Source organism: Aquarana catesbeiana, linkage group LG05 (assembly GCF_042186555.1).
Source record: "Aquarana catesbeiana isolate 2022-GZ linkage group LG05, ASM4218655v1, whole genome shotgun sequence".
Taxonomy (NCBI): domain Eukaryota; kingdom Metazoa; phylum Chordata; class Amphibia; order Anura; family Ranidae; genus Aquarana; species Aquarana catesbeiana.
In genome coordinates this window covers 64,078,677-64,094,097 of record NC_133328.1, presented here as the reverse complement: position 1 = coordinate 64,094,097, position 15,421 = coordinate 64,078,677, and the positions used below count along the sequence as shown (strand labels likewise).

General features: G+C 40.2%; 1 protein-coding gene across 2 annotated transcripts in view; it reads left to right on the top strand.

Annotated features, from left to right (window-relative positions):
• The window catches only part of ODAD2 (outer dynein arm docking complex subunit 2), a 295,659-nt gene extending 291,183 nt beyond the window's left edge, over positions 1-4,476 (top strand). For both annotated transcript variants that reach the window (XM_073629836.1, XM_073629837.1), the window contains one exon: positions 2,998-4,476. In XM_073629836.1, coding sequence (XP_073485937.1) covers positions 2,998-3,111 — 114 coding nt within the window. In that variant the 3' untranslated portion in view covers positions 3,112-4,476. The remainder of the gene's footprint in view (positions 1-2,997) is intronic.
• The last annotated feature ends 10,945 nt before the right edge of the window (positions 4,477-15,421 follow it).

The following is a 15,421-nucleotide window of genomic DNA, read 5'->3' as shown; positions in this document are numbered from 1 at the left end:
TGGAACATTGCTGTCTTGGGGAGAAACTGAGCCAAAAGCATTCTTAGATGGTCAAATTGTACACTTATGCCAACCGTTTACTAATGTATGTCTTTGGCATTACATAGTTCTGCTAATATAGGGACATTAAGACATTAAATACTCACCAGTCCCACTGCCAATGTCCCAATCTGTGAAGTAATCAGGAGAAAATGCAAGCTAAAGATCCCAGTTCCTCACTGTATCCTGTGGTCTATCATGCTGTCCCCTATGTTAGGGGTCAGTGGGTCAAACCACTAAGAGTAGCAGGGGACTGGAAATCTGACATGCCCAGGATTGTTGGACAATACTGAGATTGGCAGCTGAGTATTAATTGTTGATTTGAGTATTGAGGATTTAATTTTTTTGTACAGATTTAACAACATAATCACTTAGGTTCAGCAAATGAGTTCTATAGTCACAGCATACACCTTTGTTTTATAACATCAGCTTTGTAATGACAATGCAAACAATGGTTATTTTTGACAACCCAATATAAGTTTGCTTGGAAAATCTCCTTTCATGTTGTGAGTGCTGCCTGTCTTCTGGCCATCCTTTTTCACAACTTCCTGGACTCCCTGCATGGTTTGCAGCTTCTCTTCTGCTGTTTCAATTTATAAGGACTACATATCCCATAGTACCTTTGCTGCCTGCAAACAGTGATTCCTGCAATGACTCCTCCTCCTCAAAACTCCTCATCTCAGTACCTCTGTAGTTCAGAAGGCAGGCTCTGTGAAATGTGTGACACAGCAGTGCCTACCCACATAGTGCGAATAGTGACATAATGACTATGTATTACAGAATTCAAGCAAATAAATGTGTGGGGATTTTCACAACGTAAGTTTAAAAACTCCAAGATTGTTCAGAGTCATAGAAGTAGGCTAGAAAAAAACTAAATACTACGTAGAAATTAATATATGACTTTAAATTTTGACTATAGATAAGCTTTAAAGGGTCAGCCCATTCGCTACTTTCCTTTTGATATTGATCGATTTTTCCATACGTTGGGGATCCCTGGGTGTTGCAGCAAAAAGTGATCTCTTTTTTTGAGAATTTAGGCTTCAGTTCTAATGGCTTACAGAAAATGTGTAGTGGCTTTGTACATCATTTCTTTATTAATTATTCATTTATTTATAACGGGCATGACCAAAAAAAGGCTCTTAGGGGTTGATTTACTAAGGGCAAATAGACTGTGTACGTTGCAAACTGCAGTTGCTCCAGAGCGTAGTAGATTAGGTAAAGCTTCACTTTGCAAAGAATACCAAATCACATGATTAGATGATGGAAGTCGGCAGAACTTCTGCTTATTTACTAAACTCTAGAGCAACTGCTCTTGCAGAGTGCACAGTCTATTTGCCTTTAGTAAATCAACCCCTTAGTGAGCGCTTTGATGATCCCTTGTTTAGCTAGTACGTAGTACTCTGGAAATCCTTTCTCATGTCTATCTATCTATCTATCTATCTATCTATCTATCTATCTATCTATCTATCTATCTATCTATCTATCTATCTATCTATCTAGATCTATATATAGATATATATATATATATATATATATAATCTATATATATGTGAAACATTAATGTAAAACTAATATAAAGTCCCTCTTAAGGATGGCTTCTGTCAAACAGCTAAATGCACAAAAAGGTTATGCAAGTATATTATATAAAGGTTATATAATGAAACTGACAACACTCTAAGATTTGCCTTTATGACAGTTACCACTATATCATCCCCTCAACCCTTCAACTTTTTACAAAGCAGACACTGCTACAGCCAACCTTTAGCTGGCAATGGGTGACTAAGCATTAAGAAAAATCTCAGTTAATTACATTGGCTGAATTGAAAAGTATTTTTGTGATTTTTTCTTTTTTTCTAAGAAATACTTTCGTGAACTAAGTGGTGTTTTTGATATATTTGCCTGGACTTAAGTTTTAAGAAGGTTATTTATTAGTTATTTCTGAACTTCAAGTCTTGTCACGTACAGTCTGAATGTCTCCATTTATTTATAAGTTGGAATATATCTGCAAAGGTTACTTTTTCATTCTAATTATTTTTATTGCATTCCTAATGCACATTGGGGCAAGAAAAGCATAGTTGTTTAAATTGCTAAATGCAATAAGATGAATTTCATCTACCGAGACAGTATTTAAATAGTAATTCTGCCCCATAGACTTAATCTCATTAGACCATGCTGGCTTTGAGTTACATTTTAGTTGAGATTTTACAATCTCTATGCTCAGTAATTTTGTGGTGGAAAAGCATGCATGCTGCATATTTACATGATAACATAGCCGGTGAGGTAAAGGAGAACATTAAGCCACACTTTATACTGGCTTCTATTCATAAAGAAACAGCTATAGTATTCCCCACGTCAAAACAAGCTGAGGAAAAAAACTGAAACAATACAAGCTTTAGCCAAATAACGTCTTGTTGAAAACAGGCTTCTGTATTTGAACCTATTGAAAGGAGGTCATCCAGGTAAAGCTAAAATTTGGTACCGACCCTTCTGTTCGGCTAAGCAGTATTCTATAGTGTAACCTATTGGGCAGCACAGTGACTTTGTGATTAGCACTCCTGTCTTGCAACATTAGTGTTTTTGGTTTGAATCCCAACCAGGATATTGAAGCAAGTGTGTCCAAGCTACCACCTCCAAGTAGTAATTTTCCACCTCAGAAGCAGGGCACTCATCCTGAAAAGGTCTCTGCCATGAATAAGGCCTGACAGCTGAAACACATTGGCTCTACGATTTTTTTGACACTCGCCTTTTCCTTTTTTTTGACCAACCAGGATACTATTGCATGGAATTTGCATGTTCTCCCTGTGTTTCCTTGGGATGCTCTGGTTCCTGTCTAAATTGGCCATTGTATATGCATGCATGTGAGATAGAGGCCTTAAGCTGGCCATAGATGATGAACAGATTTCTCCATTTATTTTTTTTTTGCCTGTCATGCCACATGTCACTTTCTTTCTTTTTCAGCTGTTGATTGATATGGTTGGCTCCATGGATGATGTTCTCCAAGAGGCTTCTGCTGGTTGCATCGCCAATATACGACGACTAGCTTTGGCTAATGAAAAAGCAAGATATGGCTAAAGAAAGAAGAACTGTGTCTACTGTTTGTTCAATCTCATTTCACATTGTGTTAATACTTTCAGGACAACTCTGCTTAAGCATATTGGGCGGAGGGAGATTAAGAGACATGTATGTGTGAATTCTGATAATTTTCCCTATGTATCCACTGACTTTAATGTTTCCATGATGAGCCCTTTGCCTGGTCATTTTTAATTGTACTGGCTTTTTCAGAAAAAGTTATTGTCAACGTAAAGGAACACTTAGCGGGAGGTAGAAGTTTGTGGTGCAATTAGTGGATGGTAGAAACAAAGATAAACAACACTTACACATGTATGTCCCAGCTCACCTCCACCCAAACCGCTTTGCTCAGTCTTCCCTTAAAGGGACTTTGAGGCTAAAATACCTGTATAAAATAACATTTACCTGGAAGTAAGTCATTAAAGTGGTTGTAAACCTCTGAAACATAGTGTTCTGTAGTGTGTACTTGCCTCTAGCTAAAGCAGCTAATGTGATTTCTGTCTCCTCTCTTCTGCTAACTGCATGAGTCACTTCTAAAAGTCTATGCCGACACCAGACAATTCTGAGAGATGGCCCTACCACCCCAGCAAACAACAGGAATGTTTCCCTACGGGACTGTGTTTTGGGGGGATCCATTCCTTCCACTCAGGTCTCAGTTTACACTCTATGCTGTGCGGTATGTGACATCCAATCTCTGCCCCTGCCTTCTAAAGTGCAAAAATGCTGTGTAAACTATACACTTTAAAATGCTGTAGAGGAGAAAGGGCTTCAGAAGGTACAGGTACAACTTATGTAGGAGGATTTGTTTTATCTCTGTGTATCACCTGAGGCTAGCCACTTCAGTGGGTGTATGTAAGGGTTTACAACCACTTTAAATACTCGCACCAGCAAAATCTCTGCTGCATTAAAGGGAAACCACTGGCTATCTGAATACAGTACATAGTAGTGGCCTAGGCAGGAATAACCACTAAGCACACCATGGGAACAGGAATCAAACGGATCCTGCAGTTTCGTAGCTAGCAATTTCTCTTCAATGCAACAGAGATCAGCAACACAAGTGGTGGGAGAACATTAAATATCTTGCTAAGTATTAAATATAAAAAAACAACCTGTATTAATAAATATGCATTCATACATGTAGGGAATACACAGTGAATACACCTATCCCATTATTAGGGGGATTACACACAGATGGTAATACTTAATACTGTTAATTAACATTATTTTTGAAAATTTACTGTGCATTCTCTAAACCAATGTTTCTCAACTCCAGTCCTCAAGTACCCCAACAGGTGTTTTCAGGATTTCCCTCAGATGAAATGGCTGTGGTAATTACTAAGGCAGTGAAACTGATAAAATCACCTGTGCAAAATAATGGAGAGCCTGAAAACATGACCTGTTGGGGGTACTCGAGGACTGGAGTTGAGAAACATTGCTCTACACCAGTGTTTCTCAACTCCAGTCCTCAAGGCGCCCCAACAAGTCATGTTTTCAGGCTCTCTATTATTTTGCACAGGTGATTTGATCAGTTTCACTGCCTTAGTAATTACCACAGCTGTTTCATCTGAAGGAAATCCTGAAAACATGACCTGTTGGGGTGCCTTGAGGACTGGAGTAGAGAAACACTGCTCTACACAACCATTTACTTACAATACCCAGAAATTAGATAAGTGTGTTTATTGTATTCTTTGTGTTATTTCCTTATAGCCATGATGAAGGGGGATGCTCTAAACTCCCAAATGAGTTGGCTTCATTGAGTATAACTTTTAATAAACTTCTGGACTTGACATACATACCACCAAACACCGCTCATAAAACCTAAAAGAATTTCTATCTCTTTCCTCTCTCTATCCAAAAATGTAAAAATTGCTGGGTGCGTTTTTTTTTTTTTTAATTTGTCAATGTCTTAGCTAACTATTTAAAATTTGTTACATTCTGAACACTGTATCTTTGTTAGCTAGGGTTCAGCTGACAAGATGGCTCCCCCCAGCACCGCTACCATCTGTTATACTTTAAAAGGATTCAGTTATAAATCTGTTCGTTAACGCTGACTGTACTCAAGATGCTTTCAGTATGTTCAGACAGCAATGTGTACATTGCCCAGTATGCATCACTAGTAAAATCCATAAAACATAATATGTGTACTATGTCCGCTTATGTCAAAACCGATGTGCATTTCACAGTATGTTACCGCCCTGGATCTTATAAACCTGTCATTGTGTGCTCTGCAGTATTTTTAGACCTGAGCAACAACACTGACTGCCAATCAGACATGACATCTGGCAGTACAGACATACTGAAGCTGGAATGCCCACTTCATTCCAACAGAATGGTGTAACTTCTTTCAGTGTTACAATGATACCTGCTTCCAACATCTAATTATACCAAAGAAGCTGATATATAAATTAGAGACTGACAGCCAAGGCTCTCCAGGCATCTAGTATGCCTTGCCATGCTGGGAGTTTTCAACAGCTGGAGAGTTACAATTCACCTAAACCTGACCTAAATATTTCCATGGGTTAATTAGGATGACCACTGATACACCAACATACCAAGATGTGATTATATAGAGAATATAAACTACTACTAAATTTTAGAGGATGATATAATGCGGCTGTATATAATACAAATGCCTTTAAAAGTGTTTTTTTCAGTTTAAACTTTGGCTGCATTCACACCTGATCGTTTTCATCTTGTAAAACGCCTGAAAAACACCCAACGTCACCCCAGATTTTAGTCATGCCCCCCCAGGACCAGTGACACCGGTATCAGGAAGCAGAAGGGTCGGGGGGGCAGCACAGCCTCAGCGAAGCCAAGTCTGCCTGGTTGCACAGTGCCCTGCCCCTGTCTGCGGCACTTCATCATTCATTTTCATGGAGCAGGGGTGCAGACCTGAATACATGGTGTAATTTGTTGTTATGGTGCTGGTGGCCTGTGCACTGGCACAATTAAAATGGACAAGGTTGATCCAGGGTGTTGATTCAGAAGAGAACATAGGCATAGCTCCCAACTGTCCTTGATTTGGAGCAATGTCCCTCTGTTCCTCATTCCTCCTCATTTGTCCCTAATTTTGGTCTGATCTATATAGATGTATATAAAATTCACTTTTTATCTATCAAAAAGTGTTTTCCAGCGCTAAACCTTTCATCTGATTTCTAAATTGCTGCATTTGTATATTCCAAGAGCCAATATAAAGGAGTAGTAGTGGTAAAAAAAGCACTTGTGGGTTTAACCAATCTTGTTTTTTTGTAGAACTCTCCTTTAAGGGGGCGCGGCAAGGGGTATGTCCTATGCCTGCATACTTTTGCAGATAGGTGTTCCTCATTCTCATCTCAAAAAGTTGGGAGATATGAACATAGGTCCTGCTTTTGCCCAGACCTGCTCCACCTCCCAACCCCTGCCATGATGCTGCAGGCACAGTGAGGATTTGAAGGTAGGACTCTATTTTTGAAGGGGAACTGAAGATCCTGTTGTAAAGAAGGCTGCCTGTAATGTGATAGGGGCTCTCACTGATTAGATGAGGGCTGACCTTGATGTGATGGGTCTGACACTGATGTGATGGGGGCTGATACCGATGTGAAGGGGGCTGACACTGATGTGAAGGGGTGGACTCTAAAGTTCAGGGGGAAAACTCTGATGTGACGGGGCTGACCTTGATGTTATGGGTCTAACACTGATGTGATGGGTCTGACACTGATGTGATGAGGGCTGATATCAATGTGAAGGCGACTGACACTGATGTGAAAGGGTGGACTCTAAAGTTCAGGGGGAAAACTCTGATGTGATGGGGCTAACTCTAATGTAAAGGTGGTAATTGTATATTGGGTTCATAGGACCTTTTCAGTCACTGTCCTGCAGAGTGTACATGTGCTTTGGTGAGTAGAGTAAGAAACAGGAGTATGAGTAGGAGCAGGGCTTTTTCTGATGCATCACACTGTACAGCTGAACAACAACTGAACACAACCCATGGTGGGCGGGGCCCTGACAACCTCTTTAATAATAACCTTGCACTGGTATCTTCAGGATCACAACTTCGTAGAGGTTCCCCAATTGTCCACAAAGGACTGCTGAAGATGGTAACCTCCATTTACATAATCTGTGGATGTGTACCCAACAGATTGTGGCATTTACATTTGAACTGCAAATCCCCTTTAAGAGAAAAAGAATTAGTAATATAAATTAACTTTGCTTTAGGTGCCTGGACCCCCTAATGATCCAAGTTTCATATAATATAAACACCATTCATAAAACCTCCTAAAATTAATTATGACATGCAACTCTTGATATAGCTGTGAATAAAGACAATTTCCATATCGCATAAAAACTAATCCAAGTAAAACACCAAAACGCAGGACTGTAATAAATGATACACAAAAATGCTTACTCTGAAAACCAGAATTCCCTCAGAACAGGCCCGCTGGAGTCCCACACATTTTTATTTTGCTAAAGTCTATGTTTTATTACCATTCCTGAAAAGAACAGGTTTATGAGGTCATTACACAAACCAAGCAGCCCTGACCACAAAAAAGTGCTGATTTACTATAACATAAGTTCTAGCACATGGCAAACAGAGTCAAATCGACATCATTAGACTGATTCTACTAAATGTACATTTCTTAACAGAGTGCGTTTTATGATATAAAGAAACATGTTATGGTTTAAAGTATGTAACCGTAACGGAGTTAAGCTGTGCTAACCAGATTGGCTCCAAAATTTTGCTGACGATCAGATCCTATCTGTGCAAATAAAGTCAATATCCTGAAATTACTCTCTATTGAGATCAAGCCATTCTAGGCATGTGTGAGTGATGGGGTCCTTCCTACGTGTTCCACCCATCTAACCACAAGCTATGTACAAAAATATTATTAAGCAAATAAAACTAATGAACTACTGGAGACACTATGTGGTCTGATTTATATGGAGAGCTGCCCCTGGACCACACAGTCCCAAAAAATAAAGCGGCTGCCTTCTATTCAAACTTCAGAGAGGCTTGTGACTCCTCTCAGCAGCCCCTGCACCACCTCTCCTTGTAGGTCTGATGCTGGATTTAGTGTTTGTAGGTGGCCATACAAAACAAATGTAATGCATACAAGCAAACATAAACAAGAATGATCTGTTTTGGTGCGACTACTTTCACACTTATGCTTAAAGTGGATGTAAACCCCCAATTTTTTTTTATTTTTATGTCATAATGTAGAGTTTAAGATTTCCTATCATTTGAGCCCAGTCTTGCCACAAAGAGTTAATCCATCTCTGAGCAATCCTCTTTTATTGTTCAGTGAGATAAAACTTGACAGAGAAAAACTTTGTCAAATCCTCCCCCTTGCTGTGAGTGACAGGTGATTTACATATCTCGTGCACTAGCCTAAGACATGCATGATCTTTTAATTCCCTCCCCCACTCCTTTCTTCAGCAGCTCTGCAAGGATTGGCTGTTCCACACCTCTCCATGATTTGGCATGCTGAAGTCATGTGGTTACTTTCCTGTCTTTTCACTGGTTGTTAGAGATCATAGCAGAAGTTCAGTGTAAGAAATACACAGGAGAAAATGCCTATTGACAAGGGGAGTGTAGAGGTGGGCGGGGAGTCTACTGACATCACGACTCCACCCACCGAGCTCCAGACAACAGACCCACCCACAGAATCTGCAGTTTTTCGGGTCTCATAACAGACAGAGGGGAGACATTTGACAGGAAAAGATACATGCAGGAGGCATGTATATCCTTACCTATGGCAGTAGTTTAGAAAGGATGACATTGGGTTTACATCCACTTTAAGCACCTGCATTAGTTGCATAATGCGAAAGCTGAACTCCAGTTAATCATAATAACCTCACTGGTTTGTACTGCCCCCCTTACCTCAATTCCAAGGGTTAAAAGTTTAAGTTTAGGGGAGGAATACTTATTCCTCCCCTAAACACCCCTAAATACTTATTCCTAAAATACTTTTTCCTCGCAACCTCATAGCTGGTGCCCTCCGCAGCACCCAGAATATGGGTGCTGTGGAGGACACCAGCTATGGGGTTGTACTGTAAAGCCACGGCCAACAGTTTTGAGAATGACACAAATATTAATTTTTACCAACTCTGCTGCCTTGCTTTTTATGATGGCAATTTGTATATACTCCAGAATGTTATGAAGAGTGATCAGATGAATTACAATTAATTGCAAAGTCCCTCTTTGCCATAAAAATGAACTTGATCCTATGAAAAAAAAAAAACATATCCATTGCATTTATGAAGAAGACTTCAGGGTGCACGAGAAAGTCCAGCAAGCGACAGGGCTGTCTAGTACAGTTGATTCAGCTGCGGGATCGGGCACCACCAGGGCAGAGCTTGCTCAAAAATGACAGCAGACAGGTGTGATTACATCTGCACACACAGTGATGAGAAGACTTTTGGAGGATGGCCTGGTGTCAAGAAGAGCAGCAAAGAAGCCACTTCTCTCCAGGAAAAACATCAGGGACAGAGTGATATTCTGCAAAAAGTACCGGGATTGGACTACTGAGGATTGGGGTAAAGTAATTTTCTCTGATGAACCCCTTTCTGATTGTTTGGGGCATCCTGGAAAAAACATTGTCCAGAGAAGAAAAGGTGAGTGCTACCATCATACCTGTGTCATGCCAGCAGTAAAGCATCCTGAGACTATTCATGTGTGGGGTTGCTTCTCAGTCAAGGGAGTGGGCTCAATTTCTATTTTGCCTAAGAACACAGCCATGAACAAAGAATGGTACAAAAAACATCCTCCCAGAGCAACTTCTCCCAACTATCCGAAAACAGTTTGGCGACGAAAAATGCCCTTTCCAGCATGATGGAGCACCTTGCCATGAGGCAAAAGTGATAACTAAGGGGTTTTTTAGCAGCAGAGTTAGTGAATTCACTTTGAATTCACTAACTCTGCTGCTAAAAAAAACCCTGGGGGAACTCTCCCATATTGTAAGTTTTTGGGGTATGCAGCCCTAATATCTCTCATACCATGTGTCTTCCCTATGCTAAAGTGATAACTAAGTGGCTTGGGGAACAAAACATCGAAATGTTGGGTCCATGGCCAGGAAACTCTCCAGACCTTAATCCCAATGAGAACTTGTGTTCAATCCTCAAGAGGAAAGTGAACAAAAAATATTCCACAAATTCTCACAAACTCTAAGCATTGATTATGGAAGAAGGGGCTGCCATCAGTCAGGATGTGGCCCAGAAGTGGATTGACAGCATGCCAGGGGGAATTGCAGAGGTCTTTAAAAAGAAGGGTCAACACTGCAAATATTGAAAAATGAAACTTAATGTAATTGTCGATAAAAGCCTTTGACACTTATGAAATGCTTGTAATTATACTTCAGTATACTTTAGTTACATCTGACAAAAAGATCTAAAAACACTGAAGAAGCAGACTTTGTGAAAATTAATATTTATGTCATTCTCAAAACTTTTGGCCACGGCTGCTTATATGTATTCATTTCACAAATAGATATTTAATAAACAACAAAGGATTCCCAGAGCATCATAAGGTTTCAAAGTAACCAGCAAAGCAGAGGCTGCTCCCTTTCAGACGACACTGATGCCCCATACACACGATCAGAAATTCAGTCAGAAAAAACTTGGATGGTTTTTCCGACGGAATTCCGCTCAAGCTTGCCTTGCATACACACAGTCACACAAAAGTTCTCTGAACTTTCGTCCGTCAAGAACGCGGTGACGTACAACACTACAACGAGCCGAGAAAATGAAGTTCAATGCTTCCGAGTATGCGTCAAATTGTTTCCAAGCATTCATGATTTTTTGCGCGTCCGAATTGCATACAGACAAATGCATTTTCGGATAGGAACTTTTTCCAACCGAAAAATAGAGAACCTGCTCTCAATCTTTTGCTGGCTGGAATTCTGTCAGCAAAAGTCCGATGGAGCATACACACGGTCAGAATTTCTGACCAAAAGCTCACATCCAAATTTTGCTGGCAGAATTTCTGATCGTGTGTATGGGGCATGAGTCTCTTTTTTTATGTAGAATACAACAGGAGGAGTGAGTTTCCATAATGGCATGTGGCAAAAATAGGAACTCTGCCATTAAGATATGAAAAGCGTCTCCTTGATTTACCTGACCAAATCCACCTACAACTGAAATATCAGTTTTCATTGACTGATACATTAAATAAATCCGATAAAGCTTTGGAATGAAGCTACAGCTTTATAGGGGTGGTCTAGGCCATTCTACTAACATCTTCAAATTAGAAGAAGTGGGAAGGTCTGCCTACTTTAAAAACCTGACCCTTCCCAGTTTGGGAAAATTATAAATTCATAGACTAAATTGTAAGACTATTTTAAATAACATGAAAGCAGAAGTCTCTGTAAGAAAAAGTCATCCTTCCCTTCCCTATTTGAGGTCCTTTCCCTTCTCCTATGGTGGTGGCAGTGGGAGGTCTTTATTGCTTCACTGAATAGCACTGAAGATGTGTCAGCTCACTGCATTAATATTCTGAGCCCAGGCTGCATGATGGGGTTCGTGACAGCTTAGCCCCAGAGAAAGCGGTTGACTTATGCAGGTTGTTTCTCATAACAGAAATGGAGTGCCATCTAATGGTGCACACAAATTACTGTGGGTGACAGCACAGGGCTAAGACCTTTACTGAGCTCCTATTTTTTTAGCTGGGGTTCAGCTTTAAAGTGGTTGTAAAGGCATAAGGTTTATTACCTTACTGCATTCTAAGAAGAAGGGTAAAAAAACTTTTGCATGCAGCTCCCCCCTGCAGCCCCCACTAAATACATACCTGAGCCCGATCTTGATCCAGCAAAGTGCAGGAGAGCCAAGGCTCATTGTCTGTCTTGCTCCTCATTAGCTCAGTACAGCAGCGGGAACCAATGGCTGTCAATCAGAGGCAGTGACGAGGGAGCAGGGGGCAGGGGCGAGCTTCACTGTGTGTCTTATGGACACACGGAGCCGGGCTTGGGAGCGAGCAAGCACAAGTTATCCCATAGCAAGCATTTTACTATGGGGCACTTGCCGGGGGGAGGAGCCAGGAGCACCGGTGGGACCCTAGAAGAGGAGGATTGGGGCTGCTCTGTGCAAAACCATTGCACAGAGCAGGTAAAGCCTCGTACACACGATCGGATTTTTCACAGACAAAACCTCCAACTTTTGTCTGAAGAGCGTTGGCCAGGAACTTGTCTTGAATACAAACGGCAAGAAATTGTCGGCCAACAAACACAAACGTAGTGACATACTACGTGGTTTTTCAGCTCTTTAGCGCTACCCTTTGTGCTCCTTCTGCTAATTTTTTGTTAGTAGAAGTTTGGCAAGTGTTGATGCATGCTTTTCATTTCACGTTTTATATTTCACGCTTTTCAGTTCGTTTCTGAACGGCCGTTCGTCAACCAGCCATGTTGCGGAATCGGAGGAGATAACGTCTTATTTATTATTGACCTTGGATTTATTGCTTTGACCCAAGTCCAGTCCAGTAACAGGAGGAGGAGGAGGATTTCTTGGACCAAAAATTGGTTGCTTTATTAATGGTGACCAATTATGTCATATGCCTTTGCTGCGGGAGCTCCAGGAGAATAATCCAAATGATTTTCGGGAATAATCTCCAGATGATGAACCTCTACTTTCACCAACTCTTGGCATTGTTGACCCCTATATTAGGAAGCAGGACACATGCATGAGGCTTTTATTTTATTTTTTGGTTGAATAATGATTTGATTTGGTATATTTTCGATATTTTTGGATGCATAGAATGCACTTTTTGGTTAAGTTCTATTGGCAGATAGCATGTCTAATTTTATTTGTTTTTTTTTTTAATGCACAAAAATAATTGTGGAGAATAATACTTGGCTATGACAGTTTGGGAGTAGGCAGTTACATTTTAAAAAACACAATGTAAAATTGACAAGGGACACCAACATAGTTGTATCTTTGATCTTAAAAACTATGGGATAATGGTGTTGTGGTAACTTGCACCAAAAAAAACAACAAAAAAAAAAAACAAGCATAATAATATTATTCTTGATATTACTAGAAAAAAAAAATCCTTTGAAATTCGTTTGCAATAACTCCATCAGTATCACCAGCAAAGCAGCTTCATCATTATTCCATTAAAGAAGAAGAGAATGTGCATTGCATTTCGAGATTTCATAATTTGCCACGTCGCGAATGTTAATTCTCCATCACGAACGCTAGTCTACAAGACTGACCACTTCTGGCTCGTCCTTGCTTCCGAGCATGCATGTTTGTACTTTGGACTTTTGTCCAACAGACTTGTGTACACACGCTCGGAAAATCTAACAACAGACATTTGTCCGTGGGAAATTTTAAAGCCTGCCATCCAACATTTGTCCACGGAAAATCCGTCAACAATTGTCCGATGGAGCATACAAATGGTCGTATTTTGCACCAACAGCCTGTCATTACTCAATTCCCGTCTGAAAATCCGATCGTGTGTACGAGGCTTAAGTATAACATGTTTGTTATTTTAAAACAAAACTGAACCTTTACTATTACTTTCAATTATAGAATGGCTTATTTTGCAACCATACATCTTGATTATTTTTTCAAGAAAGTGAAGTTTTCTTTAAACATTGTATGTCTTCATGAGGGCATGTACAGAAAAATGTAAAAAGAAATACACTCTATTGTATCTGTTGAAATAAAATAAAAGCAAAACAGCCTTGTGCAAGGCTTCATATAATTTCAAGAAAACATAAGCGTATAAACGTATTTTCATGCAATCAATACCTCAAAGAGCGTCACATATATAAATTGTTATATAAATATGTATATTCCCATACTTGTTTTACTTGGCAGTGTATTCAAAGGCAATGGCACATGCTTAACATTAAGAGCCACATATTTCAAGTAAATTACTAAATTATGGTGTATCCACTTTGGTGCAGTAATAATAAAAATACATTTTTGTCTTTACTTGTTCAATTACAGCATTCTTTTTACTGTTGCAAGTGATGCGGAAAGAATATCATTTTAAAACACACAAATATTTGGCCCAAAAAGAAAACAGGGACTGTATTGTATGTTAAGGACTATTTCATAAACAATTACACTTAAGAGGATTAGTATAATGTTATTGTAGAATTACACTTAAAGTGATACTAAAGTCTCATTTTTTTTCCGTTAAAAAATAACAAATTTGTCTATACTTACCTGCTCTGTGTAGTGGTTTGCACAGAGCAGCCCAGATCCTCCTCTTCACAGGTCCCTCTTTGGTGCTTCTGGCCCCTGCCTCCTGTGGAGTGCCTTGTGTAAACATGAAACTGTGCTGAGAGAGCGCGCCTTGCGCACCCCCGGCAAGTCATCGGCAGGAATCAGAAAGCTCCAGATGCATACTTGCGATTCAGAGCTTTCCGGTCATATGACCACTGTGAGAACCAATCACAGCGGTCACAAAACCCAAATGCCCACCTCACGGCATTTAGAACTCTTAAAGAAGCATCAGTGGGAAGGGATTTAAGTTTTTGTAAACCCTTACAGACCACTTTGACCTACAGGTAAGCCTAGATTAAGGCTTACCTGTAGGTCCAAGAAATATCTCCTAAACCTGCATGGTTTAGGAGATATTTGCAAAAAGACAGGCACCACTGAGCATGCCGCTGCTAACAGCGATATGCTGTTAGTGGCGGCTCCAGTGCGCATGTGCGGGAGTGATGTCATCGCGGCTCCGGCCAATCACAGCGCCGGAGCCACGATACCCGGAAAGAAGATGGACGCTCCATAGCAGAGGGGACAGTGGTGACATCGCAGGCTCCTGTGTTAGGTAAGTGACACATAATGGATGCATAGTAGCCCATTATGCTTTACCTTTGCAGGGAAACAAAGAGGAAGTAAACCCATCAAGGTTTGCTTCCTCTTTAAGTGGATTTGTAAGCTTGGTTTTCAGATGTTTTCAGGCTCAAGCGTTTTTGTTTTAGGCAATATAAAGCTTGTTTCCAAGAAAAAAAAAGTCAAGAAATTGCAAGAAAAACATGTTAAAACACATATTCAGGTGATCCCATTGACAATACAATGGTCCAATCCAAGAATCCAAGGATGGGATTATGTTACTAGAACAGGGTGCTTCCACAACTGTCACACCTCCCATCCTGTTCTTGGACAATTAACATCTGCCTTGACAAATTCCATGAGGATTAGATTAAGGTGACTGTGTTACCTCTGTTGATATAAATTTATAAATATCCTCCCGACACTCACTAGAACTGAAGAAGTGGCTTGCATAAGCTATGACAGGTCTTCAACATTACAGAACAAGTCCGGTCAACTATGACTAACTACCAGAAAATGTGTGATGCTATTCAGGCAGTTCTCTAATCCAGACACA